The sequence below is a fragment of the Verruconis gallopava genome (assembly GCF_000836295.1).
Source record: "Verruconis gallopava strain CBS 43764 unplaced genomic scaffold supercont1.94, whole genome shotgun sequence".
NCBI classification, from domain to species: Eukaryota; Fungi; Ascomycota; class Dothideomycetes; order Venturiales; family Sympoventuriaceae; genus Verruconis; species Verruconis gallopava.
Window position 1 is genome coordinate 8,476 of NW_015622230.1, and position 25,642 is coordinate 34,117.

The 25,642-nt window shown below is 54.0% G+C and overlaps 8 protein-coding genes across 10 annotated transcripts; 5 read left to right on the plus strand and 3 right to left on the minus strand.

Moving 5' to 3' along the window:
• The first annotated feature begins 1,825 nt into the window (after positions 1 to 1,825).
• Positions 1,826 to 5,533, plus strand: PV09_09610. 2 transcript variants are annotated; one of them, XM_016363703.1, is made up of 2 exons: positions 1,826 to 3,078; positions 3,332 to 5,533. In XM_016363703.1, exons 1-2 carry the CDS (start codon positions 2,831 to 2,833, stop codon positions 4,461 to 4,463), a joined length of 1,380 nt encoding a protein of 459 aa, XP_016208462.1. In that variant the 5' UTR covers positions 1,826 to 2,830; the 3' UTR covers positions 4,464 to 5,533. The 2 variants fall into 2 exon arrangements, with proteins under 2 accessions (XP_016208462.1, XP_016208461.1); XM_016363702.1 differs by having other exon boundaries at positions 1,826 to 5,533.
• A 573-nt stretch (positions 5,534 to 6,106) lies between these two features.
• On the plus strand, positions 6,107 to 8,552 carry PV09_09611 (uncharacterized protein). The gene is made up of 3 exons (XM_016363704.1): positions 6,107 to 6,547; positions 6,741 to 7,292; positions 7,378 to 8,552. Exons 1-3 carry the CDS (start codon positions 6,475 to 6,477, stop codon positions 8,421 to 8,423), a joined length of 1,671 nt encoding a protein of 556 aa, XP_016208463.1. The 5' UTR covers positions 6,107 to 6,474; the 3' UTR covers positions 8,424 to 8,552.
• A 1,127-nt stretch (positions 8,553 to 9,679) lies between these two features.
• PV09_09612 (uncharacterized protein) lies at positions 9,680 to 12,442 on the minus strand. The gene has a single exon (XM_016363705.1). The coding sequence runs from the start codon at positions 12,379 to 12,381 to the stop codon at positions 11,371 to 11,373; it is 1,011 nt and encodes a 336-aa protein (XP_016208464.1). The 5' UTR covers positions 12,382 to 12,442; the 3' UTR covers positions 9,680 to 11,370.
• Positions 9,853 to 11,355, plus strand: PV09_09613 (uncharacterized protein). The gene is made up of 2 exons (XM_016363706.1): positions 9,853 to 10,966; positions 11,035 to 11,355. The coding sequence occupies exons 1-2, from the start codon at positions 10,036 to 10,038 to the stop codon at positions 11,247 to 11,249; spliced, it is 1,146 nt and encodes a 381-aa protein (XP_016208465.1). The 5' UTR covers positions 9,853 to 10,035; the 3' UTR covers positions 11,250 to 11,355.
• Positions 12,443 to 12,623: 181 nt separating the features above from the next.
• PV09_09614 (uncharacterized protein) lies at positions 12,624 to 15,597 on the plus strand. The gene is made up of 3 exons (XM_016363707.1): positions 12,624 to 12,946; positions 13,002 to 15,058; positions 15,125 to 15,597. The coding sequence occupies exons 1-3, from the start codon at positions 12,670 to 12,672 to the stop codon at positions 15,473 to 15,475; spliced, it is 2,685 nt and encodes an 894-aa protein (XP_016208466.1). The 5' UTR covers positions 12,624 to 12,669; the 3' UTR covers positions 15,476 to 15,597.
• Positions 15,598 to 16,231: 634 nt separating this feature from the next.
• PV09_09615 lies at positions 16,232 to 18,196 on the plus strand. Of its 2 annotated transcripts, XM_016363708.1 has the most exons (3): positions 16,232 to 17,474; positions 17,534 to 17,772; positions 17,823 to 18,196. In XM_016363708.1, exons 1-3 carry the CDS (start codon positions 16,548 to 16,550, stop codon positions 17,917 to 17,919), a joined length of 1,263 nt encoding a protein of 420 aa, XP_016208467.1. In that variant the 5' UTR covers positions 16,232 to 16,547; the 3' UTR covers positions 17,920 to 18,196. The 2 variants fall into 2 exon arrangements, with proteins under 2 accessions (XP_016208467.1, XP_016208468.1); XM_016363709.1 differs by having other exon boundaries at positions 16,232 to 17,772.
• Positions 18,017 to 19,148, minus strand: PV09_09616 (uncharacterized protein). Its single transcript, XM_016363710.1, has one exon. It carries the CDS (start codon positions 18,994 to 18,996, stop codon positions 18,268 to 18,270), a length of 729 nt encoding a protein of 242 aa, XP_016208469.1. The 5' UTR covers positions 18,997 to 19,148; the 3' UTR covers positions 18,017 to 18,267.
• Positions 19,149 to 24,317: 5,169 nt separating this feature from the next.
• On the minus strand, positions 24,318 to 24,632 carry PV09_09617 (uncharacterized protein; the record flags this gene model as incomplete). The annotated part of the gene is made up of 1 exon (XM_016363711.1): positions 24,318 to 24,632. One exon carries the CDS (start codon positions 24,630 to 24,632, stop codon positions 24,318 to 24,320), a length of 315 nt encoding a protein of 104 aa, XP_016208470.1.
• Positions 24,633 to 25,642: the final 1,010 nt, after the last annotated feature.

The following is a 25,642-nucleotide window of genomic DNA, read 5'->3' on the forward strand; positions in this document are numbered from 1 at the left end:
CAACGGCGCGGGCAGTTTGTGTAGCGAGAATTTTATTTTGATTTGCGTCTTTCTTGCGAAGAAAATTGAAGATGGAAGATACGGCACGCATGGCGCGGGGCCGGTGCAGCGTCGCGGGGCGGCAGCGAGAAAACGAGGGAGCAGGACGGTCTTGTTTCTGAGACGGCCGGCTATTTGCTGGCGCATCATAGGAATGGAGAGCATGGCAACGTTCGGCGGCCGACTATTGGCGGCGGGCGCACCATCACGGCCATAGACAGTGCAGGACCGGAGAATCACACGAAGAGAGAGAGCCGGCACACGGACGGCAGGGCGGCCTATTGGCGCGCGGTGAGCGACGGAAAAAGGCGTCGTGGTGGAGAAGAGAGAGAGAGACGAGGAGCCAAAGGCCCGAGCAAGCAGCAGAAAGCAAGGCCTGAAGCCTCGCCACAGGAGCGTAGGATGGACAGGAACATGGTCCGGAGAAGACCAAGAAAGAAAAGACAGTGAAGACAAAAAGGAAAAAAAACAGTCACGGACGGGCACGCAAGCGACGGCGGGCGTCGAGAGCATGAAGCGGGCGCCACGGCAGCGAGGGCAGGTCCGGCACAAAGGTTGCCGCCATTCTTTTTCGCTCCACCGGGCTCTGCGGTCTGAATCCAGCGTCTCACCGTGGATCGATTTCCCTCGTGCATCGCCGTGAAGGACGGCCAGGACACAGACTGTCGCGACTGGCCTTTGCTGGCGCCCACGCCCCGCGGGAAAGGAGGCCTTGTGACGCTGCTGTCCTGCGCGAGACGGAGGGCGAACGCGCTGATTTTTCCCGCCGGGGTTTTGGTTGGCGTCATTCTTTGCCGCCGCCGCCGCCGTCCGTCGTCGTCGTCGTCGTCGTCGTCGTCGCGGCCTGGAGTCCTGCCGTTGGCCGCACGCCGTGTCGTCCTCCGCACCAAACCCCACTTCGATCCAGGTCCGGCAGCGGACAGCGAGGAAGAGATGCGGAGCCGGCGTTTCGGCGCGCTTCGAGAGAGCGGACCCATGCGTGGCCGCCGTGTGTCGCTCCTGTTCCGTGTGTCCTGCGTGCGCACGTGAGTGCGTAGAGCCCCGTTGTGCGCGTTGCGGCACGCCTTGGGGCCGGCGCTGACAGTGACGCGGAGCAGCGGGCGTGCTCCAGTCGTGGAATCTGAGCATCCACGCCAGATCGTCTTCGCTCGCCCTCTCGCCGTCGTGCGCGATCCTTTTCACGGCGGCGGTGGGGCCGTTTGGATCGTCCGACGTCTCGAAGTCGTGTCGCCGTCGCCGTTGCGCGGCTCAGGATGTCTGCTCTCTCTACCCACCGACAGCCCCAACACACGGTCGCCTGAATCCTCCTCGTCCGGCTGCTCGCAAACGCCCGGCCGGAGCCAGGCACGACGGTGTGTGATGTGCGCGCCCCCTCGCGATCGGACGTCTGGCGCTGTCTCGTCTTGTCTCGCATCGTCTCGTCACGCCAGCCATCGCCCGTCCCCGTCGTCGGCTGCGCACTCAGGAGCGTCGCTGAGACGCGCCCCCCTGTCGCTGCGCGCTCCTATCATTTGCCCGCCGCCGCCCAACCCGGGCCCCGGCCAGGCCTTTGTCTTGTCGTGTCTTGTCTCGTCTCGCCTGGTCTCGTCTCGTCTGGTCCTGCGCGTCCGGCTGGCGCTGGTCTGACGGCCGTGACGCCAGCTAGAGCGACTCTGCGACGGCTGCTGGTGCTGCGAGCGGGAGCGGGAGCTGGTGCTGGTGCTGCCCGCTGCTGCACCCCCCTCGTGTCCCAAACCTAAGCCCGTCCTGTCCTTATCCTCCTGTTCCATTTCCCTCTGGCCCCTCCAATCAATCCCCATTCGCCATTCTCGCGCTGCTCCCAGCATTTTACCTCGTCTCTCCTTCTGCTCTTCTTCCTTTTTCCCTTTCTCTCGTGCGCTTCCTGCCCGCTCTTTGGCACCCTCATTCTCTGCAAGCGCCAGCCCCGGGCGGCCGTCCGTCACAACGTCTCTGCACCGTCCTCCTGCTGCATACTTCCACTCTCGCACCCTCGCCCTGTCCCGCCTGGGCCACGCTCCCTGCGCTACTGCTGCTTGCCCGAGACTCAGCTCGCTGCAGCCGCCGAGTTGTGCGCGCTCACGCACACGCACGTACGCACCCACGCACGCACTACTCACCCCCCGGGGCGGTCCACCCACGCAGCAAGACCCTTTGCCCGCCAACCCGCCCAAGGCTTTTAAGCGCGAGAGACACAGCCAGAGCGTGCACGGCGACCCCATTCCTCCTCGCAACCGCCACCACTCCCTCGCCGGCCCGCCTGCGCTTGTACCGCCCGTCGTCGTCGTCTGCCAAAGGGACAGCCCGTCGTTCCCTTGCAAGCAGAGCACCGGTTTGCCTGCGCTTCTCCGTCCACCGCCCGTCCCACTGACCCCTCCCGCGCTTAGAGCTGTGGACTTGCATCCTGCACGCTTTTTGCCGAAGCGGACCAGACGACGCACGCTGTCGAATCGAAGCGTTCCTTGCACCATTCGAAACGTGCCCTTTCTGCGCAGCGGCGCAGAACAATTCCTGCCTTGGCTTGCCTTCCAATCCTTTTCCGGGAAACCAAGGCTCACACTTCATCACGCCGGCCAACGACAGGCCACGCGCGGACAAACGCTTCGCTGACGGCCAAACAACCTTGCATCGCCACCATCACGTCTTCCACCGTCAACACGCACGCACAAACAGTTGTTAAGCAACCCCATTGTTGTTCAGTCCAGAGGACAGGGGACGACGGAGGAGACCGAGCGACTTCTCCCCAACACCGCAACCCGCACCACGGCATAAAATCATCGCCACATCGCATAGAATGACTACAGCAGTCGCTGCGTTGCCAGCGACTGCGCCTCTGGCCCCTCCCGCAACCGTCATGGAACAGTCGAGCAGTGCCAACAAGTCCTTTGCCAGCATCGCGGCTTCGACAGCGGGCAACACGTCCACGCCACAGCGAACAGCCAGCTCGAAGAGCACAAACAGCCACAGCCCACCGACGAGACATGAACCACAGCTTCGTAGGACCACTTCGGACGGCAAACGGTCGCCCCAGTCGGCTAGCAGGTGAGTGCACCACCCTCCGACCTTTAAAAAAAAAGGACCTTGCGCCCACAGCTGCCCATCATTTCAAGTGTTGGAAGGATCGAGTGCGAGTTAAGCCCCTACGTGTGCGTTTTCTTGTTCCAAACCATGCTCACAGGGTTACGCGTGCGCGGCGGGAAGGTGCGCGAAAAGGCATACCCGCAATAGTTCTCTCTGCTTTCTCCTTTGGCACAGTCGTCTCAAATGCTCCAATGCTAATATGCCCTCTCTCCAGCAACCGCCAGATCCCCAAGGTCGTCGTCAAGAAAGAGCCCACATCCCCAGACCTGCCGACGAGCCGGCACCGACCCACCCGGCTCAACCTTGCCTCATCGAACATGACCAATGGCGCCGCAGCCCCTGCTGGCGCCCTCTCGGCACGCCCCTCCGCCGGTCCTCTTACATCGAGGGACAGCGCCGGCCTGCATCTGCATGACATTGGCGTTGCGTGCTTGTCACCAGGTTTCAACACCCAGGACCCGACGATGCGTGAGCAGATGGAGCGTGCGATGAATATTCGCGAGCAACAACGGCGGCTCATCGAGGATCGGCAGAAGGGAAAGACGGGCGCTGCCAATGGCCCCGGTGACAGCGAGAATGCGTTCGGCCGCCCTACCAAGACACCGGCAACTTCGAGGAGAAAAGGGCCGCCGCCGGGTCTCTCTATCGCAGCCCCTCCCGCCGAAGCTTTTGCCAACGAGCGGGTTATCCAGTCAGCCCCGCTGCACGCGTCCTTCCCGCGGCACAACATGCACGCCTCAAGCCGCGACGGCATCAACGGCTCCTCCCGTCTCGTGAACATGCACGCACCCGCCAACCAGACCTCGAACCGCCTTCCTCCAATCGCGGACGTTTTCCCGGAGGTTCAACAGCAGTCCAGCACAGGCCGCGGTCCACATTACCAGTCGCCGGGTAGCTCCTCGCAGAACCAACCGCCCCTACCAAGTCCCAGCTATCCTCCGCACACTGCGCAATTCCCTCCCACCGGCCTCGTTTCTCGACCCAGGGAACACAAATCGGCTGAGGAGGCCTTGAAGGAGCTGACAGGAGGTAGGGAGGATCTTCTTCCACGCCTAGTGCATTACGGCGGACACCAGCCACCAACGCCCCCATCACCGAAGAACGTCGGCTTGGGTGTCAGTAATTCAGGCCCACACACAGACCTACACCGCAGCGGAAGCTCGCGAAGGAGAGACAGAGATGAGTACGAGCGTGACAACGGAACGCCGCCGCTGGGTCGCGGACCGACGGCCACGAGGAGGAGTGCACCATTTGGCGAGGGCAGGGATAGTCCGAGAAGCACTTTGCAGAAGAAAGAGGAGTTTTTGTCGCTTGTGAGTCGGGCATGGGATCTTTGGCATTCGTGAAAAATTAAAGAAAGGTGGTTCGATTGGACTTTGATGCATGCGATGAGACGAGACGAGACGAGACAGGACGATATAACGGACCATCTGGACTTGGACGGCGAATTTCAGATATACCCCACCGCTCTACACTTTTCTGTGCCCCAGGCTTAAACGCTGGATACAACGCTTGACGAACTGTTATTGTCTCCACGCAAAAGAAGGAGGAAATGTAATCCAGGCGCTTGTGATGCTCGAGGGAAGATTCGCGAGAAAAGGTCAGTCTTTACGACAGACGAAGAACGAGTGCAGCTACGAAGCGAAACGTGCACGCAGGCAAAAGGGAAGAAAGATGGACCACGCTCTCGGTCAGCAAAGTTGGGGAAAACAGCTGAGATGGAAGTACATCGAGATTGAGCGGCCCCGCAAATCTATCGACGAACTACTTGTACGAGTCAAAATAACAAGGGAGGGGATGAACAAGCCAATGACGAGGACGGCGAGACACACTTCAGCCAGCGACATGCCCCGTCTTGGACGGGATATGTTTATCTGGCAAGATCGAGTTTGCATTCGTCGTTTCGTACGACGAGCAATGATCCCACCACTCTTGAGTGGAAAACTCACCGCCCTCTCCCTTACTTTCTGGGCATTGGGGAGTTTTTTTATCTACGCGAATCACGACGTCCTTTTCCCCTTCTGATATATAAGCTTTCCCGTCTCACGGCAGCCGTGTTTGGTTTCCTCTTCGCTTCATCCTTCTCTAGCTCTCGTTGATGCACCTGGGGTGTTTTTGTTTTTTGGAACTTTGGGTTCTTTCTGCATTAAGGCCAGCTTGGAGAAAACGCGAGTACCTAAATGGGGGAACGAACGGTTGAATCTTCCGCCCATATTATTTTTCTTGGTCCTTTTTTTTTGGAGGGCACTCTATATTTTCGTTCACATATACATGTATCCACTTGGACGCATCTGATGCGTGCGCTGACCGTAGCGGTCTCCTACGGGAGTCCTGTAATGCGGGGAAATTCACGGGCAGCTTTGGAAGGGCTTCTCATGTAGATGAAATGCGCAAGGGGTTTTTTTTTGGTTCTTGGAGATTATATGCGTCCACTTTCTCGTGACCCCAGCGGTGCTTTTTATACTGTGTGTAGGCACATGTCCTCCCGTTGCCTGCCTTCTTGGTTCGCCTCTGACCGTTCGAAAGCAACCGGGTCCAGCAGGATCCGCGGCCTCGTGTCGGCACCGGCGGTGTCTTCGTCTCCTCCTCCTCGCGCCACATCTCCACGAAGTGCACGTCGCTTCTCCCTTCCTCGCTCTCTCCTCACCAAGAGAAAGAAGGCAAAAGCAATCCTTCCCCTTTTTTTATTAAAACAAGAAAAAAAATAAAAAAAAATCCACGGAAGGGAGAAGAAGGGGGCTGAGGAAAGAAGAGAACGAAGACATGCGTCGCGAGTGAGGATTAGGACTTAAAAAGAGAATGAATGAAATGAAAAGAACCAACAGGTGTCGTCTGACCTGGCACAGCTGAGTCGTCGCCGCAGGGTTGGGGGGGGTGCCATCATGGCGATTAAGCCGAGGAACGCCGGAGGGGAGCCTCCCTCCCCGCCGACACAGGACGCGGCGTCGCTACTCTGCGCTTCACAGGCCTCTCCTCCCCCCCTCCCCCTCCTCGCCCTGGGGGGTGCCCCACGCCCGGCTGTGTTTCTCTTTGGGGGAGGGGGGGTTTAGGTTCTGCGGAGAAGGTGGAGAAGAAGCAAAGAAAGAGGAAAAAGAAGAAAGAAAGAAAGAAAGAGTTCGATCAGGCGGAGACGTAGAGCTGTTTTTGGTCTTCGACTGTGGAAACGGACGGACGTGGAGATTTAAGGAAAAGAAGGCAAGAAGAAGAGAGGGAAAGAAAAAAAAAAGACTGAGAGAGGAGGAGAAAGACAAAGAGAGAGAGAGATAGAGAGAGAGATAGAGGGAGAGACACTGGACCTGCTGTCTACTTCTGCTTCTTCTTTTCCTTTCTTGTTTTCCCATCCTTCCTTTCTTCACGATGCCGCCGAAGATATACTACGGTGATAGATACTACTTCTATCCGCAGGTGGATCTGCTCTCGCTGCTGTTCGGTACGTACACCCCTCTACAGCGTTGGACAAAAGTCATCTTCCTTGCGCCCCCGCCCCTCCCGTCTCCTCTTTCTCTTTCCATCCGACAAACTCTTCTTTCCGCCTCTCCCCTCAGAAAAGTTGTACGCGGCCGAGGGATTCGCGAAGGGTGAAGGAGGCAAAGGCTGACATGGCTTTGGGCGTCGCTGCGCAGACCCGAACCCGCATGCGTTGGCGCAGGAGGACGGGCGCATCCACATCGACGCCGCCAACACGGCCAACTACGTGACCAAGGCGCACGCGCGCACACTGACGGAGAACTTTGCGCACGCCTTCCGGCACGGGTTTGGCATCGGCGCCGGCGGCCGCAACGCCGACGTCGTCGTCGGCTTCTCCACGGGCCAGATCCTGCTTCCCGTCGCGTTTTACGGCACCATCGCGGCCGGCGGCATCTTTTCATGCGCGAGCCACTCCTTCACGGCCGCCGAGCTGGCGCGCCAGCTAGACCAGGGCCAAGCCAAACTTCTCGTCTGCAGCGCCGACCTCAAGGATGTCGCTGTCCAAGCTGCCAAGCTGTACGGCCTTCCGCTCGATCGCGTCCTCGTGCTGGACAGCGAGCATCGAAATTGGAGCCTCAAGTCTGTCCTGGGTAAGGATCACTGGACGGACCAGAGGCTCACCTGGGAGCGCATCACCGACCAGCACGAGCTGGAGAACAGCATCATCAATCTCCTGTACTCGTCCGGGACCACCGGCGTGCCCAAAGGTATGCTTGAGCCTTGCTTCCCTTTCTCCTACCTTTGAATCGGATAGCTAACGTGACGTCGAATTCTTCGACGACATGTAAACAGCCGTCATGCTCTCTCACACGATGATGGTGTCCCAGGTTTGGATCTCGTCCCAGGTCGCTCGAGAATGGGCCATCCCACGCATGCTGTCTGGCGAGTTGCAACCACCCACGTCTCCCATGAGGACGCTTGCCCACCTGCCAGCGGCGCACATCGCCGGCGTCGCCGGCTACTTCGTGGCCCCCATGTACTCCGGCACGGAGTGTTACTGGATGAAGAAGTACGAGTGGAAGAAGTTCCTTCAGTACAACAAAGAGCACAAGATCACCGCCTTCTTCACCGTGCCTGCCATTTGGGCACGCATCGCCAAGTCGCCCGACGTCACCGATCAATTCGCCACGCTGGAGGGAGGCGCCGGCGGCGCGGCGCCCATGGACGGCGCGCTGCAGAAAAGCGCAGGCGAGCGATTCGGCGGCCAGATCGTCGGCACGTACGGCATGAGCGAGACCACCGGCAGCGTGTGTACTCTGCCTCGCGGCATGGTGGACACCACAGGCAGCGTGGGCGTTCTTCACCCAAATACCATGGTCCGGCTCGTGGACGAGAATGATAACGACGTGCCGGAGGGCGAGCCCGGCGAGCTGTGGGTCAAGGGCCCGACGACGACAAAAGGCTACTACCGCAATCCCGAGGCCACCAAGGAGGCCTTCGTCGACGGCTGGTACCGCTCCGGCGACATCCTGCAGCGACGCGAGAACGGGCTGTGGTACGTCACCGACCGCAAGAAGGAGCTCATCAAGTACAAGGGCATCCAGGTCGCCCCCGCCGAGCTCGAGGGCTTCCTGCTGTCCCACCCGCTGATCGAGGACGCGGCCGTGATCGGCGTGCCCGGCGAGGACACGGAAGTGCCGCGCGCCTACGTCGTCGCCACCGACAGGTCCAAGCTCTCCGAGGACGACGTCAAGAACCTGGTCCGGGACAAGCTGGCGCCCTACAAGCAGCTGCGCGGTGGCGTCGTCTTCGTCGACAGCATCCCGCGCAACGCCGTCGGTAAGATCCTACGCCGCGACCTGAGAGAGAGGGCGAAGAAGGAGCGCGCAAAGCTGTAGGATTTTTGGGTGCGGGAGACTCGGAGCCTGCCCGTTTCGCCCCTTTTGGGAGCGTTTTGCATTGCTTTGATCACTAAGTTGGATTGTGCGCGGGAATTTCGCTCTTTCTCTCTTTGTTTATGGTTTGACATTATCTTTTTTTTTTTTTTTTTTTTTTTTACCCTTTTTCGACTTTGTTGGATCTACCGTCGATTGCACTTGAAATGCCAAAAACAAATTTCTCTTTCAGGGAGAGGCTTCGCCGTGCCTTTCATTTTTCAATTATTATTTTTTTCTGTCTCACAACGTTCTCCTGCTTGCCCATCATGAAGTCCCGTTTGTCACCAGTTTGTTGTGGAAGGTAAGGCGGACACAAGCTTCATCCGACAACATCAGGCACGAGAACAGCAGAAAGGCCGTCATGCATAAAAATCAACCTTAAAGACATGAATATTTGATGCTAAATCCGTGAAGCAACCTGGAGGCATGAATGCTGGATAAGGCATCGACTAGGGGCAAACGCAGTTCACCCAGCGACCGAGGGAAGGCTGAGCTCATGGTCCTCATAGACGAACGGGCACAAGCTGACGTCTCGAAACGGGAAACCCGGCAACAGTTTCAGACGAGAACTAGAATAGAGAAAGGACGTCGTTATCTTGAACCCAGGTCTGCGAATACGCAACTATCCATGTCGAGCCGTTTGGAGCCTCCTTGAGCGGGGAACCTCGACGCACAAGAAGCCGAAAGTGCCGACTGCGCTAGCGATTTTGTAGTTTGCGATCAGAGAGGGAGGTGGTATCGCGGAAGGGGCTGCTTCCCATTAGCTCTCATCATTGGCAGGACCCAGGATGTCTTTTCGACACGTTATCGTGTCGTCCGTCTTTGCCATGCCTGCTCCCAAACACACCACGAAAGCGTATGAAACTGGCTCTTAACTTTCCGAGATCGCAATCTCTGTGCATTCTAGCCGTTTATTTTGGCGATCGCTGCTTTCTTAGGTGCTGTCAAAGCTTCCGCTCAGAAAGCGTGTGCGACACGAAGTCGCTTGGGGGGTTTGCTCACGCTCGTGCCTACGAGTGGCACGAATGACTTCAAACACGCGAATCTCGCCACCAAAAGACCCTCGGACGGATAAAGTTCGCTCGACAGAAGAATCCGGACCGTGATTGACTTGACTGGCACTTTCAAATGTGGAAAGGCTTCAAGATGTTGATGCCAAGCAAATGAGCAATTCGACAAGGGTCAGCACGCGATATGCTGCAAGAACTCTCCAAACAGTGCTCATCGAAGTTTTCCCCAGTTAACCATACTCGATTTGATCAACGCAACCATGCCTCGCGTCGTTGCACCGCGTGCAAATATGCCACGCCTCTTCATCACGAGTTCATGGCCAAAGACCAATGCACCTTGCAGCTCCATGGCATCATCACACGCAATATGCCGTCTTATCCGGCTGTCAAAGATAGACCGTGACCAGATGGGTGTATATGAATACGACTGAGTTGAGGTCAGATGGCAAACACAAGTGCGAAGAGATAGATCCGGCTTTCTTTATTCCGTGTCAGGTACTTTTCAAGCATTACAAAAAAGCACAATCCCGTGACGAAGCTCCCCCGCATCAAGTGCTCTGACGATGGCTCCGATAGCCGTTGATTCTGAGTCCAAGGCTCTCCCAGTACAGGCTAAGCAGCAATATCCGACGCCCCTCAAGTATTCGGGTTCGCTTGATGCGTATGAGTCCATTGACATCACGCCAGTCATTGGAACGGAATATCCAACGGCAAACCTAGTGGATTTCATAAATTCGCCCAACGCGGACACCCTCCTCCGAGACTTGGCCATCAAGATCTCTGAGCGTGGTGTGGTGTTCTTCCGCGCGCAAGACAACCTAACAAACGACATCCAGAAGGCGCTTATTCATCGTCTAGGCCAACTGACGGGCAAGCCATCGACATCGACCCTACATATCCACCCAATCCTCAACTCTGAACGTGAACTTGGCGGTTCGGACCCGGAAATATCTACCATCTCCTCTGTGCAGCACAAGAAGTTCTACCGGAAGCCCGGCCCAGAGGAGCTGAGCCCCAAAAAGCAAGCCACCGCTCAGTGGCACTCGGACATTGCATTCGAACCCGTCCCCGCCGACTACACTAGCTTGCGACTCACGCAACTGCCTCGGACGGGGGGCGATACTCTCTGGGCATCTGGCTACGAGATTTACGACCGCATATCAGAGCCATACCAGAAGTTCCTGGAAACATTGACGGCTACATTTGCGCAGCCAGGTTTCAATGAGATCGCCAAACGCTCCGGCTTTGAAGTGTACGACAAGCCGCGTGGAGCTCCAGAGAACGTTGGTTCCGAGCTGAAGGCCATTCATCCAGTTGTTCGGACGAACCCAGTGACCGGTTGGAAGAGCATCTTCCCAGTTGGTGGACACGTCAAACATATCAACGGTTTGACGCAAGAAGAAAGCCAAAGGCTCCTGGACTGGTTTCTGGATCTTGTGTATAAGAACCATGACTTGCAGGTGCGGTTCAAGTGGAAAAATGTAAACGACATTGGTGCGTCTTCTTTCTCTTCTTCTTAGGGTCACACTCCAGCATGAGATTCTGACGCAGATGCCCAACAGCAATCTGGGATAACAGATCAGTATTCCACACCGCGACGTTCGACTACGACCTCGAAGGAGAACGGTTCGGCAACCGTGCCGTCGGTCTGGGCGAACGGCCGTACTTAGACCCGAACAGCACATCGCGTCGTGTTGCTCTCGGACAGATCGCTGCCGAGTTCGTGGGGGATGGACTTCCAAACATACCCTCAAAGGAAGATGACATCCAAGCATGAAGGTATAGCCGCTCAGATAGCCACCTCCCCAAATCATGCTTCTGGTAGGTGGTGTCCGTAGGAATTATAATGCAAAAAACCACTTCGTGGAAACTTGACAGCCATCCATCCTCAAGTGCCTTCATATTTTGATCACCTTCCATCCTTTCAAGTTCATCTCTTTCAGCTTACCCCCGAGCGCGCCCTGGACCTCACGGCCGCCTGCCCACTCTTTCCTTCCTGCCCAATAATCGACAAATCCATCCGGGCCAGAGATTAGAATGAGGGCCCGCCCAGAGCCGCGACGGACTAGGGCCTGGGACACATCATTAGGCGTGATAAATTTCTTCTCCTCGTCCACGAAATAATCCACCAGAAGCTGGCCTTGTTTCCCTTGCGACTTCAAAGAGTCAAGAAGCTGGACAATTTGTCCCCGCTCACGGCCAACACCCAGTTGCTTGTCGTGTGGGGCATTTCTGACTGCCCCAAGCCACCCGCTCCATCCGCTGTCCGAGGAGCTGTAGGAGTCACTGATTCCGCCCTCGCACTCCTCCCTGGTTCGATTAGCCCACAGAATGTGCATTTTCAGATTCGCTCGCTCTCCAATCAGCCTCGCAACCTGCAGCGCTGGCGCAATCCCAGTACCTCCAGCAAGAAACAGAACATCAGTCACACCAGACGGGATGTCGCATTCCTGAAACGGCCCACGCACAGAAATCGTGGATCGTTCGGGCAGGTCGTGCAGATAATTCGAGACCTCACCGCCTTCCTCTCTGCGGATCAAAAGTCGAAGCTCGTCATCAGCCACCAAGCCGTCGACGTTTGGAAGCGGCGTGTAGTTCCTCGCAATCTGCAGTTGCGGCTGCTTGAATTGAACGCTCCATATGCCCGTCTTGGAGGCCAGTCTCATGGCCTCTGCGTTCAGAGGGTCACTGTTCTGCGGACGAAGATGAAATACCGCGTTTGAGCTAGACACTGGATCTCTAGATACGAGTGTGTAAGGAGTGAAAGTTGACGGATTGAGATGCCGCGCTTTCGGCGGCGAGTGTGATGAGTAGACGTGGTACGCGCAAAAAAACAGCCCAGAACCGAGTACGAAGGCACCATACGTTCTGGGTCGAATGGAGGATTTGAACAGACGTGTGCTTGCCATTGGGGTGAGAAAATGACTATGAGAGGGTAAGAATAAGCGGAGTAAGGATACAAAATGAGGAGAATTATCAGGCTGTTTGTGATGAATGCCCTGTATAAAAGTCATGATCGAATCGAGAAACGAGTTCTCCGAACCAATCATTTTGCAGGCTGTGTATCCCTCTGGAGTCAATATCACGTGATAGCCCCACTGCATTGCTTGCCCGTCCCATGATTTTACAGCAAGACGGTTTGCTCTGTACGGGCTTCAGATCCGGGCGCAATTTGACGTCACAAATGCTTTGCCAGAATGGCTTCCGCATCTCACAACCACTCGGGCTCCTCGGCGACAGATAGGAAAACCTCGACTTCGTCGCGTAAACAAAAGAATTCATACTCCACGTTAGACCGCAGAACGGAACGTACTTCACGCGTCACACGTGAAACAATTACAGTCAGGACGCGTTCACCGCTAAAGCATGCATCGGAAACCCGCGTCAACGGGCAACGGAAGCATGAGACGGCGGAAGCCCCTCTCAGTTCAGGCGAGGGAACTGATTCGAAAACGCCGAAGGCGGAAGCAATCGGTGCGGTTGGCGATGCAGCAGTACGAACGAACTCGAGTTGATCTGTGAAATATAGGGTCATGGAATCCGCAAGCATCGATAATACCACACACGACCGCACCACTTGCGACGCGAATATCGGTACCACCTCTGGCGAAATCCACGCCTCTGACGGTGCGGCCAAAACAACTGGCACAGTTGACGCTGGAACAGCAGGAGAAGGCCGTCGTGGAGGACCTTTTATATGTCTTCATGGGCTGCGAGGGCCTGTATATTCGATATGAAGACACATTTGATCCCCTCTCCGAAACCGATCGATTGCTAGGTCCTTCGTTCAGAATTGATGGAGGCCTAGACCCCAGCCTACGCGACCTCACGCTGTCTATGCTGCGCATTCCCAAGTATTACATCGCAGTCGAGGCATTTGTAGACGTCCTGAGCAGAGAAGAATACGGGACCGTGAATCACGCTCTGTGCGCTGCGATTCGGCGGCTGCTGCAGAGCTACCTCGGCCTGGTGGTGCAGCTGGAAAATCAATTCTTGACGACGGACTCGCTGACTCTGCACGTCCTGAATATGCAGACCAAGCAAGCGGCCCACATGATGTTCCAGCTGTACAATTTAGCCATCGAACTGCTAAAGGCAAACGCCGTCCTAGAAGACGAGAACGACGATCTGGATGGCGAGTCTGATGACCTCGAAAACATACTTGAGGCTCTCAAGGACGGAGGTCAACCAGGATTATCCACAAAGAAGACTTGCAAAGGAGGCAGCACCCTTGGTCTAATCACTCGACGGCTAGCTTCGATGTCTGGAGATCCGCAGGCTAAAGCCTTGCTTTCGTCACTGCTTCGAGAATCCAGCAAGCCGTATATGGTCATGCTGAACGAATGGCTTCACCACGGCGGCATTCGAGACCCTCACGCGGAATTCCTGATCAAGGAGCAGAAGAGCATTAAGCGAGAGCGTCTCGATCAAGACTATACGGACGAGTACTGGGAGAAGCGATATACCATTCGCGAAGGACTTGTGCCGCCTCAGCTCGAGGCTGTCAAAGAAAAGGTTCTCCTCGCCGGAAAATATCTCAACGTTGTCCGCGAGTGTGGGGGTATCGATTTGAGCTCCGGAGTTGAGGACGCGCCGCGAACAGTGGACGATCCTCGTTTCTTAGAGAATGTACACTCTGCGTACGCTTTTGCAAACTCTTCGCTTCTCGAGCTGCTTCTGACCACACACGCTCTACCGACGCGATTGCGTTCTCTCAAACACTACTTCTTCCTCGACCGCGCAGATTGGTTCACTTACTTCCTTGAACTCGGCACCTCAGAGCTTAAGAAGCCCGTTCGTGATGTAAATACTTCAAAACTGCAATCTCTGCTGGATATCGTGCTCCGACAGCCAGGTTCCGTGGCGGCAGATGATCCTTACAAGGACGACGTCAAAGTCGTCATGAACGAGACGCTTCTGACGGACTGGCTCATGAAAATCGTCAATGTTACCGGTCTTGATACAGATACGGCGGCAGGTGGAATCGCGGCAGCATACACGCCTGCAGCTCCCGCAACTACCGAAAAAGACACGTCTAAGATCTCCGGCTTCGAAACACTGGTTCTCGACTACATGGTTCCCTTCCCACTGTCTCTCGTAGTTTCGCGTGTGACGCTAACAAGATACCAACTCCTTTTCCGATATCTACTCTCTCTCCGCTATTTGGAGACTCTTCTTATCTCTTCGTGGGCGGAACAGAGCCGCGGACCAAGTTGGCGACATAAATCCAGCAACGGGAGGGTTGAACGAGCTAAGAAGAGGGCATGTGCGTTGAGGTCACGGATGCTGAGCTTCGTACAACAAATGATTTACTATTGCACGACGGAGGTCATTGAACCGAACTGGGTCAACTTGATGGAGAGGTTGAATCAGGGCCAGGATTCAACTCTCAGCTCAGGAAAGTCAGACGTGCCCACCTCTGTGGAGATGAACAGTCGCACAATTCCTCCGGCAGCTGTCTCTGGGGTCGATGATGCATCAACTAGTTGTGTTAAGCGCACAGTTGATGAGCTGATGCAGGATCATATCGACTTCCTGGCGACGTGTTTGAAAGAGTGCATGCTTACTAACTCTAAATTACTGAAGGTATCTAAGCATTCCCTTGACGCCTGCACTTTCCAATTTCCGGAGTAAGCTAATCGGCAGTTCTAGCTCAACTCCCGCATCTTGCAAACCTGCACTCATTTCGCAAACTATACCGCCCCGTTTTCGAGGTATCTCGCTCAATCCGATCCCGATCTCTCTTCCGATTCTGCATATTCCAAAGGCGCACGGACGCCAGCGACGAAGACTGCAAGTGCATCATCGTACGACCCAAGCAAGTTGGACAAGTTGGAAGACTTGCTGCAGAAGTTTGAGGATAATTTCACGCGGCATCTAAAGATCTTGCTAGATACTTTGAACTACCTGGCCGCTACGGAGACGGTCGTGTTTTTGAGTCTGTGTGCCAGATTAAGCGGTAGCGCGGGCAATGGTGAGGGGGCCGATGGTTTGAGAGGTTAAAAAAAGTCGAGACGAGTCACGACTGGAGGAGATGAGGACACGAAAAGATGATACCCCGGGAATGTTACTGTAATGTACGTTGAAAAGCATCGCTCATCGCGACTCATTTCCTTCATGGATATTCTCCTACTGCTGCCAATGTGGCGTCCAAGACGACGTCGATGTGCGATGGTTTAAGATCTGCTTCGTAAGATCCACAGCATGCCTCTCCTTCAGCTTTCTGCGCTGCTCGTCGCGTCCTTGGATGAACCTGCCCGTCGGACTGTTGGATCGACTGGTGGTACATCTTCTTCGTCCGACCTAGCGCTCGCGCGTGAACTACGATACCTCCTTGCACTCGGAACTACTATTTTCGGCCTAGTTCGACTGTGCAGGGAGCATCTCGCCCAGAGCAGATGTCATTGGCCATACCGGCTCAGTCTGGCCCATCTCTTTCGTAAACCCATTGGGAAAAGATGTCTACGAAGGAGAACGGCAAAACGAGCGGTACATTCTTTCTCCGCTTTCTCGTGAAGGAGCCATGGCTTGCTAGAGTGGGGCTCAGAATCTCGGTGTGCTGCAGCAGCATGGCAGCTGGCCTCGTTGTGGACCCTCCTCAAAGGCGCGCAAAGAACACCTGCCCCCACAGCTTTGGACGAAGCGTCTTCTCACCATGACTCTACCGGTGTTTTTTCTTCCACAGGGGTACCGATAGCCGAGGAGCATCGCCATAAGTGAATCACGAAGGCTTAACGATGTCGAATGATCGCGAGGATTGACCAAGCCTCACCAGCCGGGCTGCAAGGCCGCACGAGCCAAAAGGCGTCTGCTGCAAGACGGGATCCCTTCTCGGCTCCTCACAGCGACGCACCTGCGTCTCCGGTCAACCTGCCCGACGGCGTCAGTTGGCCATGTAACACGACCTTATAGGTCGAAATAGGTCTCTGCTCAAGTCGATGTAGTTTCACTGCCCACGCTTGCCGCCCACGCGCGCCGATTCTGAGGCCGCGAACCATGCTTCGTGTGATACGAAGGTGGGTTGAGCTGCATAGCCTCCCCATCAACCTGGCTCTGCTAGTTCCTGTTTGACTCGATGCAAGGCGGATTCGATGGCGAGAGACAGACGACCTCTCGATGTTATTTCCACGCCTCTCATCTCCACCAAAGACTGGTTTCGACGTCTTTTGATTCTCTCGTCCCTGCTTGCTCCCATCGTGGCGTCCGCCAAGGAACAATGTCTTTGAAAGAACGAGTTAGGGACTTCGCCGCTCGCGGTCGCGAAAGCAGTGCTGCTGGAAAGTCCAGATGGAAGCTCAAGCCGCGCATGCTGCGTCACGTCAAAGCGGCCGAACTCGTCTCTCTCAGTAGAGACTCCAGTCTGGCCAAGATCCCGGCCGAGCTACAACTACAGATCATCTCGACTCTCGAGTACGAGGACGTCGTCCAGCTGAAGCGGACATGTCGGTACTTCAACTTTTTCATCAATTCCGACGTGATGGAGGAGAGTAGAGCTGCGCAGGTCGAGATCTTCCGCGTCATGGAGCAAAACTACAGCATGCCCGGAGACAAACTTCCATGCTACCATTGCCTCAAGCTGAAGCCAAAGGTCGAATTCTACGACGTCGCCGGAAAGTACTATCTCAGCTCACCACCGATCGGCTACTACAGAACCGCGTTGTACAATGCGGACACCAACCGCAACTGCATCAGGTGCGGCTTTCTTACCAGACAATATCTTCCCGGTCTTAGTCTAAAAACTGGAAATCAAGTCTGGATGTTTTGCTCCGAATGTGGCGTTCTAGAGAGGCTGCCGAGTCAATCGTCCTACAGGTACCCGGACAATCTTTGTTTGCCATGCTCTAACAAGTATAATTTTTTCCGTGCTCAGGGAACCACAATGCGACTTGTGCAGTGGGTCATCTCAATAGTTATCCTACCCCTCGCTTGCACGGGGCAATTCATGCCATGGACTTCAAAGGCTAGCAACCACTCCCTGAGGTGGATCTTCACCATCACTCTGGCAAGTATCGACTATGTGGTTGGTGTGCTTATTCTTGCCACGGCTAACAAATTTTTCAGGATCTGCTAACCTTTGGTGCGACCCTGGGATCGATTTGCACGAGAACACAGAACAGCTACGGCCAGTTCACCAACAAACGGGCAGAAAATCACAACTTTGTGTTCGTTGTGGAGTCTACGGCCTTTGCGTGTTGGACAGGCATTCTAATCTCAATATTTGTCGAAGCCAAAAACAATCATTGGACCGGTAGATACGACCGTTTCGCAAAAGGGCTCACCGTGTTGGTTTTTATTGAATCGTACGTTTGGCTCTCGAAGCAAGTCTTATGTCGACTAATGATGTTTGCAGTCTTCTCTTCTTCATCACGGCCTTGTGGGCAAACAGATATTCTAGAGGAGTTTTGATTCCGAAGTCAAGGAGGTACAAAAGTCGACACCTGGTCTGATCTCGTCCTGATGGGTGTTTTTGCATGGTCGAATGGATGATTTGGATATCTTCTTTCGTGTTTAGAGCACAAATTTGTGCATTTTTTTTTTTTTGTTGTGTTACGTATGCTAGCGCTATTTCGGATAAGCAGCATTGATGCAAACAAGGACTTCGTTGTCTAAAAGGCGGCTCATGTGCAAATGATGAACGAATTTCAGTCTCCCGCTTAGCTCTCTAGGCCTAAATTCTATGGAAGCGCGTCTGCGCTGGTACAAAGTCATGTCCACGTAAAATAAAATCTAAAACGCTGCTTTGTACAAGTCGATTCAAGTCGCAATATGTCGCCGTTCGTGGCCTGCTTCGGGTATCAAGCGGTTGGCAGTCTTCTGTACTTCACCGTTCTATCCTTCTGAGCCCAGATACACCATCCACCAATACCTGCAAACATGAAAATCGGACCAACCAGCGTAGCGCAAATGATGATAATCTCGACAAAGGGGTATTCTTCCCGCATCACCTGCTCAATCCTCGCCAGCTCGTAAGGGTCGCCGAAAGGCTGCTCCTCCGTGCCGTTCACGTCGATGCTTCCCCGCCCAACGCGCAGCGCGGTGACGCCCTCGAATTTCTGCCATCCACATTGGGTCCGGTTGGGCACGATCGCAAAGCCGGCCTCCTGGAAACCCGCGCGGAGCTGGTAGCCGTGGTTCAGGTTCCAGTTGGTGCAGATGTGATACTGCGGCCTTGGCTCCGGCCGCGACTGGTTCCATATGTAGATGGAGGTGCACGACGTGCCGCAGATACAGCCGGTACCACACGCGGACTGGGTGTTCGCGGCAACGTATTGACATTTCGTGGGCAGGGTGACCGGGCTTGCCTGCGATGGTGTGTCGTCCCGCTTGAAGAGCGCTTTGTCCCACCAGGCATGTTGCGGGTCGGTGGTCCATTTCAACAACCGTGAGGGCTCTTTTGATGGATGCCACGGCACAGGAGAGAGATGCCGGGCATGTGGTGCCTCTTCTGAATTGGCAGCGCCGCTACCAAGCAGCGTCAGCAGTGCGCAGAAGCTTGACAGAACGGAGAGTTGGGGAAGCTTCATTCTCAAAGGTTTTGCTGCTCGGGACCTTCTGGAGATCGAAACGAGGGACTCGGCGTATCTGCAGCCATCGCTCTCAAGATATCAGTTATTTGTCGATGCTCTTGGCACGAGGCAGAGAAGCTTGACCGGCAGCAATGCAGCCACAGTTCGTGTTCACCAGCCTAGCGCGAAACACAGCCAACCTCACAGCCGATCGTGTGCGTCAAAGCTTTTCTCCGCTGCATGCCATGAGGCCCAAAGCACGCCTGTTCTACATCGGTGGTCAGCTCCTTTCCCTGGCGGCCGATTCTTCCCTGTCGGTGGGAAGCTCCTCTCGCTTCTAAGAATGAGGCTTCCGTCTTGTTCTGCGACTGATTGACTTTTGGCTTCCCCTGGTCAAGGGAGGACTGGCCTGACCACCTTCTGCGAAACACCAATCATCAGTTCCAACTTTCGAGTCCGTGTGAAATGCATTATTCAATATCATCGCGAGCTTGAAAAGGAAATTCGCCGTGCCCCCGCATACATCTCCCTGTTTAGGAATCGGATCGTGAAATTGTATCACACTCGAGCGCTTTGCTCTACGTGCACAACATGGTTATAGATCCACTGGACAGATGACTAATAGATGGAAAGCTCATTTTCTCCTATTTACAAGCCTGCTTGTCCTTGTTCATACCCGCCCTCGGCTGATTGCTCGAGGCTTTCCATTTTTAACGTTTTTACACAAAGTTTTTCCTGTAAAGGTGTTGCTACAGCCTCGGAACATTTATTTCATATTGCAAAAAAAAAAAAAAAAAAAAAAAAAAAAAAAAAAAAAAAAAACTGTCACGTAACTCGACTAGGTTTTTGAACATGTAGGAATGGAACTAGAGACTCCCATATCTAGCCCCTTGTGTGCGTTTTCGTGTGTTTGAACAGAGCGGATAACGTCAATTTTTTTCCCCCGTTAAGCTGCTGGTTGCTCGACTGATTCAAAGTTTGGTTTCGACTCCTGAACAGGACTTTGGAACGACGAGAGAGCCAAGTTACATCCAGTGGGAATAGAAATTACACGAGCTTCTATATCTGATTAAGCTTGATTTCTCGTCATGTCGCGTCATATCAGCATTCCTTAAGACCATAGCAATCCTTCAAGAGCTGATCAGCTGATAACCGAACTCCCATACGTTCATGGAAAACTTACATCGAGAACGAACTGAGCAGTCAAAATAGTAAATTGTCAAGTCGTTCATTTTACGGAATTCCAGATCTGAGCATCTTCGCAAAGCGACCTGAGGATGAACGGTCTGTGAAAGGGATGTTAGATCATAGAGACTTTATTTGAATTGGATTGAGGAGAAGATCGACTACAATTCAAACAATGTACGGCCGCCTGGGCGAAAATCAAAAACAATTCCATGGGGAGTAGCAATATCCAAGAACATGTTCAGGTGCAGTGGACGGGAATTTAGCAAGACTGGGAAATCCTTTCAATAAACAGGCAGACGCTAGGTTCGCTTTGATTCTTCAAAACACAATGGTACGAACGTGCCGGTGACATCCATGTCCAAAGTCAACATAACTAATACTAAGGAGGGCATGTAAAGTGTCAAGGTGCGATCGCTGTCATTTTATGCATATGATCATGCTAATCGGAACTTTCATACAAAGAGCAGTCACAAATCGAGACGCGAAGACGGGCATTGCGATGATTCTTGTCAAGCACTGCACGTAGACTAGGCAATCCATCGTGTCGCTCGTGTCGTTGCTCAACCCCGCAGCGTCCGAAATACAAAACACTCTTTATCTGCTAAATGAATGACGTCCTCTGAGCCGTTCGTGCCTCTCATGAACAAGTACCTGACTTGAGCATGTCATCGGGTCACATCCACCTCTTTACGTATGTTGTCCGACGTCGGCCGTGGTTAGCAGAAGGTCGTTTCTTCCCTCCCGATCCAGCTTCGAACATCAGACTGCCTGTACAAACATGGCCCCTCCTTGCGAGTGCTGCAAAATCTTGATTCGAACATTCCGATGTACAGCTGCCAACGGAAAACGGGGAGGGTCTTCCGTGACGAATTTTCGATACACGTTGATGTTCATTAGTTCTATAGAACAAGCGAGTGGCCTGTTCGCCCCATTCCACGCACCATTCGGAGCCATAACTTCACAACACTATATTAAATAAGGTATAGGATGATGAAACATTCTGCTGCAGTGGCATGGACGACGCACTACACCACCACCCTGTGCCACGGAACTACTTGGATACGGGCAACGTTTGTACGTGTTTGATTGTTTGATTCCTACACGGCTTCAGCCACTATTTTATCGTGTGGCTATGCCCGGCGGAGGATAACATGATCCAGATCCACCATAAATTATATTGTTGAAAGTCGGTGGATCATGGGCCTCATGACGGTTGGCCAGCGGCCGATACGTGCCGGGCTAGGCCTAGGGCGTCCCACTTCGCCTTACTGTATAAAGAGGGCCAGCCGCCCCGTACGCCCCTCATCTGCTTTCCGTCACCATCATCTTCAGTCGGCTGTTACCGCCTGTATTATGCTGGTTAATCTGCCAACACACTCTGTAATATTCGGCTCCTGGAGGCTTGCGGCCTCTGTGGTGCATCCTGTGTACCTCAATCCCCTCAATGCTCCGTATTGTCTGTTAACGCCTCTCCGTTCACCCTCCCCGTAAGGGCGTGTTCCATAAGTCCGATAGCTTGAATGGCTAAATCGCGTTTACTCAGGATGGTCCTGAGGTTATTCCGTCCCGGGAGCCCTTCGAAGTGCCGGTTCCTCTCGTGCTTGAGTGTCTTGCATCGCAGCAGGACATGCATAACAGTTTGCGGGCCCTGGAGGCACTTGTATGTCGCGTCCTGGTATCCGGATACTTTCCTGCTGGATAGGAAGTGGCGGAGGCCGATTTTCTCGGTCCTCGTTTGTACCAGGAGCGCGCTTTCTCTTTTGCTTAGGGTCTTGGTGTAGCTTGAGAGTGCGCTGTGTACATCACAAAGGTGGATGGTACAGTGGATTCTGCTCCGCAAAAAAGGAAGACAGGGACAAAAAAAGACCCAAAAAGAAGGTTGTCGTGAATGTGGATTGCTGGATGACTGTTAGCTTGAAGCTAACCACATTCTTTGGAGGTGATTACGCACAACACATGACCTTAGCATCTTCAGTGCTACGCTCTCCCAACTGACTGTTGGAATTGGTTAGCTTGATTTGCTTGAGCTGGGTTGTTGTGGATCACCTACGCTATCCCGACGCTTGTTCAACCGTAGTTTGCACACTTAAAAATATATTGTCAAACACCATTTACACTTTCACCGCAAAACGCACAACCTGTTCGCTTCCTAGCATTTTTCAGACTGTACGCGAGACGAAGAAGAGCCTTTTGGCCACGCAGATACAATGTTCTACGCACGTTTGGGCTTGTGCATGGCCTAAGAACCCATGCATTTCACGGCCTTCGAGCCCAGTCATCATTCTTGTTTTAGGGACCAGCTCTCTAGATCAAAACCCTCGTTTAACTTTAATTTAACCAACGAAGCACCACCGTTAACTCGGACATAGCCAGCCGTGATGCGCTTGGATGGCGTCGGGTTGTGGTGGCATGTCGCCCTACCTTTGCTCTCCTGCGCCCAGTCGATCTGCCACATTTATTTGCTCTCATTCCTGTCTACATCTGCCCCATGGTAGATTTTCCGCATACTTGCGAGGTCGATGCCCCACGTCGAGCTGCCGAAGGCCCCTATGGCGTTCACCGTCTTGGCTGCCTTGTGCTCGATCTCCGCGATGTGCTCTCCCCATTCGACCCTGCTGTCCAGGGTGACACCTAGGTATTTGCACGTCTTCGCTCCGGAGAAATTCCAACTGGTCCATTTTACAAGGACTAGGAAGAAAATCGACACTTAGCAGCCCCTGCCGATGGCGCTAGGCACCGTCACTCCCACGAACTTCGAAGCGTGGGTGGCAGACCAGCGTTGCGCTCTCTGCATCGCCCTCTCCAGCTTCAAAGTGGTCCCTACCGTAATGGGCCCGCAGGCGAGCATTGCTGCGTCATCAATATATCCTATAGTAGATGCTTCTATATTACATTTTTCTATCAGGTTCGAATTGTAGAGGATATAGAGGATAGGTAAGAGTGGTGATCCCTAGGGGATTCCAGTCTGTATCGCGTATTCCTCCGACTCGAAGCTGTCCATCGTGATTTTCGTGCGTCTGTCTGCCAGGAGGCTGGCTATCCAGACGACAATCCGCTCATCTACACGTCACTTCCTGAGGCACGTGTACGAGCCTTTTATGGGAGATATTGTTGAATGCCGCGGACATGTCCAGGAGCAGTAGCTTGGCCACGTCCCCTTTATTCCATGCTTCATATATCTTTTCTATAATAGAATCGAGGGCGTGGTCCTAGATGGGAGCCGTCTCCCGCCCATATATTGGGGTGGTATCGTCTGCTAGGTATCTACCAGGTAGCTCAGCCTCCTGGCGATGACTGCGTCCATCACCTTCCCTATCGTATTGAGTGACGCGAGAGGCCGATATGCTTTTGGCACTATATAGTTGTCCTTACCGGGCTTTCTGAGTACTACTGTAGTGGATGTTCGGAAGTGCCCCGGGTAGTAGCCTATGTTGAGGCTCTGATTGAAGATGTTGTCGCGGTGCTTTGTGAGCAGTATGGCCCCTGCCTGCAACGCCCGATTCGCTATTCCGTCTGTGCCCGCCGCTTTCAGCGGAGCGGTGGTCGTTATGGTCTCAGTAACCTTCTTCTCCGTGATCTCTGGTAGGTTTATCTGCTGGTCGTACTGTGCATTTCGGGTGTAGTCTAGATCTGCCTCCTGCGGCGTTGGGAAGACGACTCCTCGGAAAATCTGTACCTTCTCCTCGGTGCCTGTGACCTCCCGCCCTGTGTCAGGGCATCGAATCGCTGGTGTGACGCTTGGGGACTGGTTCTCCTTCGTCCTCGCCTATTTGCCTTCCAAAGATACTCAGGAGTGGCGAGGCCATCCCTACCCTGTCTCTAGGCGCCACCTTAATAGCCTTCTTGATCGTTCTGGTCTTCAGGTTCCGTGCGGTTTTATACGCTTCTCACGACTCTTCTGTGCGATCTATATTGTGGATTCGCTTGAGTCGTTTTGTTTCAGCCAGTATCTCCTCGCATTCCGTGTTCCATCCCTCTCTTACCTGTCATGACGGGTGCATTTTGGGGAGGACTTTGTTCGAAGTCTCGCCGATCGCGTTTGCAATCTCTTTGGTGTACCAATTCAAGGCCATCTTGGTTCTTAGCCACTGTATTTGAGGCAGTATCTGCGCGAGCGCCTTCCGGAACCTTTCTTCCTCTAGATGATTCTATTACCTCACGGCTTTCCTCTCCCCATGTTGGACTCTCAGGTCCATGAATATGCTGATCGATAGGTGATCAGAGTCGTGTTCCATGTCTCTGTCTGCCTCGCACCGGATGAGCCGATCTGTTAATCCTGCGGACATCCAGCAGAGCTCGATCGTCGACCTCTTTTCTCCCTCTTCGTACGTGATCGTTCCTGAGCGGAGCATGTTCGTCATACCTGTGTTCTGCATAATGTCCAGCAGCTCCTCCGCTTCTTCTTCGTGCTTATGTTCTTTTTTACCGCCCCACACCGGGTGGTTGAGGTTGAAGTCTCCTAGCATTATCTGCTCTTCGGCCTCTTCCGCGTTATTTCCCTGGCAGACCTCTTGCACCGTCGGCAGCGCGCTCTCGCGTCTCTCCGAGGTTTGTGGGAGGTTATACACATTCCTGGGCGGATAGCCTAAGTGTCTGCATTTCGTTTGGTGTGATCGTTTTTATTCTGATGTCTCCGCTCATGAGTTGGTTGACAGACATGACTTTTGCGATGGTCCCTCCGCTCTGGGCGACGGCTTGCTCAACGTGGGCTTTCAGGTTTACGTGGGTTCATGTTTCGCAGGTGCTGGATGGTTTGTGAACTTCTGAATTTCACGATGATCTCACGTTGTGTTTGAGCAGGTGGTCTCGTATTTGTGGGGTGTGTATACTGGTTGCCATCGCACCCTGTGCGGCCACAGCGGCATAACTTGCCGCGATCTGCTGCTGCGTTCCCTTACCTGCTGCTGCGTTCCCTTTCTGATGTCCCTTGCCAATCCCATTACCATCTTGCTTATGTCGACTGCCTCTATCGCCGCCGCCTTCGCCTCTTTATCCGCTGTTGCCACTGCTTGTGTATTTGTCTTCGCTGTCTCTAGGTCCCTCCGGATGTATTTAAAGGTTTCGCCAATGCTCTTCTAGCTTTTCTCGATCAGTCAAGCGCTCAATTGATGAGTTGGATAGCAGAGCTTATAGGCATAGCTATTCACTTAAGCACCTAAAGTTTGACTCAGGCATACGACAAGCATTTGCAGCCGCCTCAGCGATATCAATTAGGAAACATGGGACGCAGCTCGAGCCACCGCCAAAAAGCTGGCACCAAATGCTCAAACATCCAGAAGCACAGGGCTTCATCGCTGCAGCATAAGCCGAAATGGATCAACTACAACGTAATGAAAGCTGGCAAGAAGTGCAAACACCTCAGGAACAGCAGGTGCTACCACTCAAATGGGTCTTTGCCTACAAACTAGATCCTGAGGGCTATCTTCTAAAGCATAAGGCGAGGTTATGCGTTCGAGGAGATCTACAATGGCCAACA

Coding starts and splice junctions, on each gene's coding strand:
- PV09_09610 (XM_016363702.1), top strand. CDS start 3,018: ATGAACCACAGCTTCGTAGGACCACTTCGGACGGCAAACGGTCGCCCC.
- PV09_09611 (XM_016363704.1), top strand. CDS start 6,475: ATGCCGCCGAAGATATACTACGGTGATAGATACTACTTCTATCCGCAG. Junction 6,548..6,740: donor TCTGCTCTCGCTGCTGTTCG/GTACGTACACCC, acceptor GTCGCTGCGCAG/ACCCGAACCCGCATGCGTTG. Junction 7,293..7,377: donor GACCACCGGCGTGCCCAAAG/GTATGCTTGAGC, acceptor ACATGTAAACAG/CCGTCATGCTCTCTCACACG.
- PV09_09613 (XM_016363706.1), top strand. CDS start 10,036: ATGGCTCCGATAGCCGTTGATTCTGAGTCCAAGGCTCTCCCAGTACAG. Junction 10,967..11,034: donor GAAAAATGTAAACGACATTG/GTGCGTCTTCTT, acceptor GATGCCCAACAG/CAATCTGGGATAACAGATCA.
- PV09_09612 (XM_016363705.1), bottom strand. CDS start 12,381: ATGGCAAGCACACGTCTGTTCAAATCCTCCATTCGACCCAGAACGTAT.
- PV09_09614 (XM_016363707.1), top strand. CDS start 12,670: ATGGCTTCCGCATCTCACAACCACTCGGGCTCCTCGGCGACAGATAGG. Junction 12,947..13,001: donor GCCGAAGGCGGAAGCAATCG/GTGCGGTTGGCG, acceptor TGTGAAATATAG/GGTCATGGAATCCGCAAGCA. Junction 15,059..15,124: donor CTAACTCTAAATTACTGAAG/GTATCTAAGCAT, acceptor CGGCAGTTCTAG/CTCAACTCCCGCATCTTGCA.
- PV09_09615 (XM_016363708.1), top strand. CDS start 16,548: ATGCAAGGCGGATTCGATGGCGAGAGACAGACGACCTCTCGATGTTAT. Junction 17,475..17,533: donor GGATCTTCACCATCACTCTG/GCAAGTATCGAC, acceptor CAAATTTTTCAG/GATCTGCTAACCTTTGGTGC. Junction 17,773..17,822: donor GTGTTGGTTTTTATTGAATC/GTACGTTTGGCT, acceptor TGATGTTTGCAG/TCTTCTCTTCTTCATCACGG.
- PV09_09616 (XM_016363710.1), bottom strand. CDS start 18,996: ATGAAGCTTCCCCAACTCTCCGTTCTGTCAAGCTTCTGCGCACTGCTG.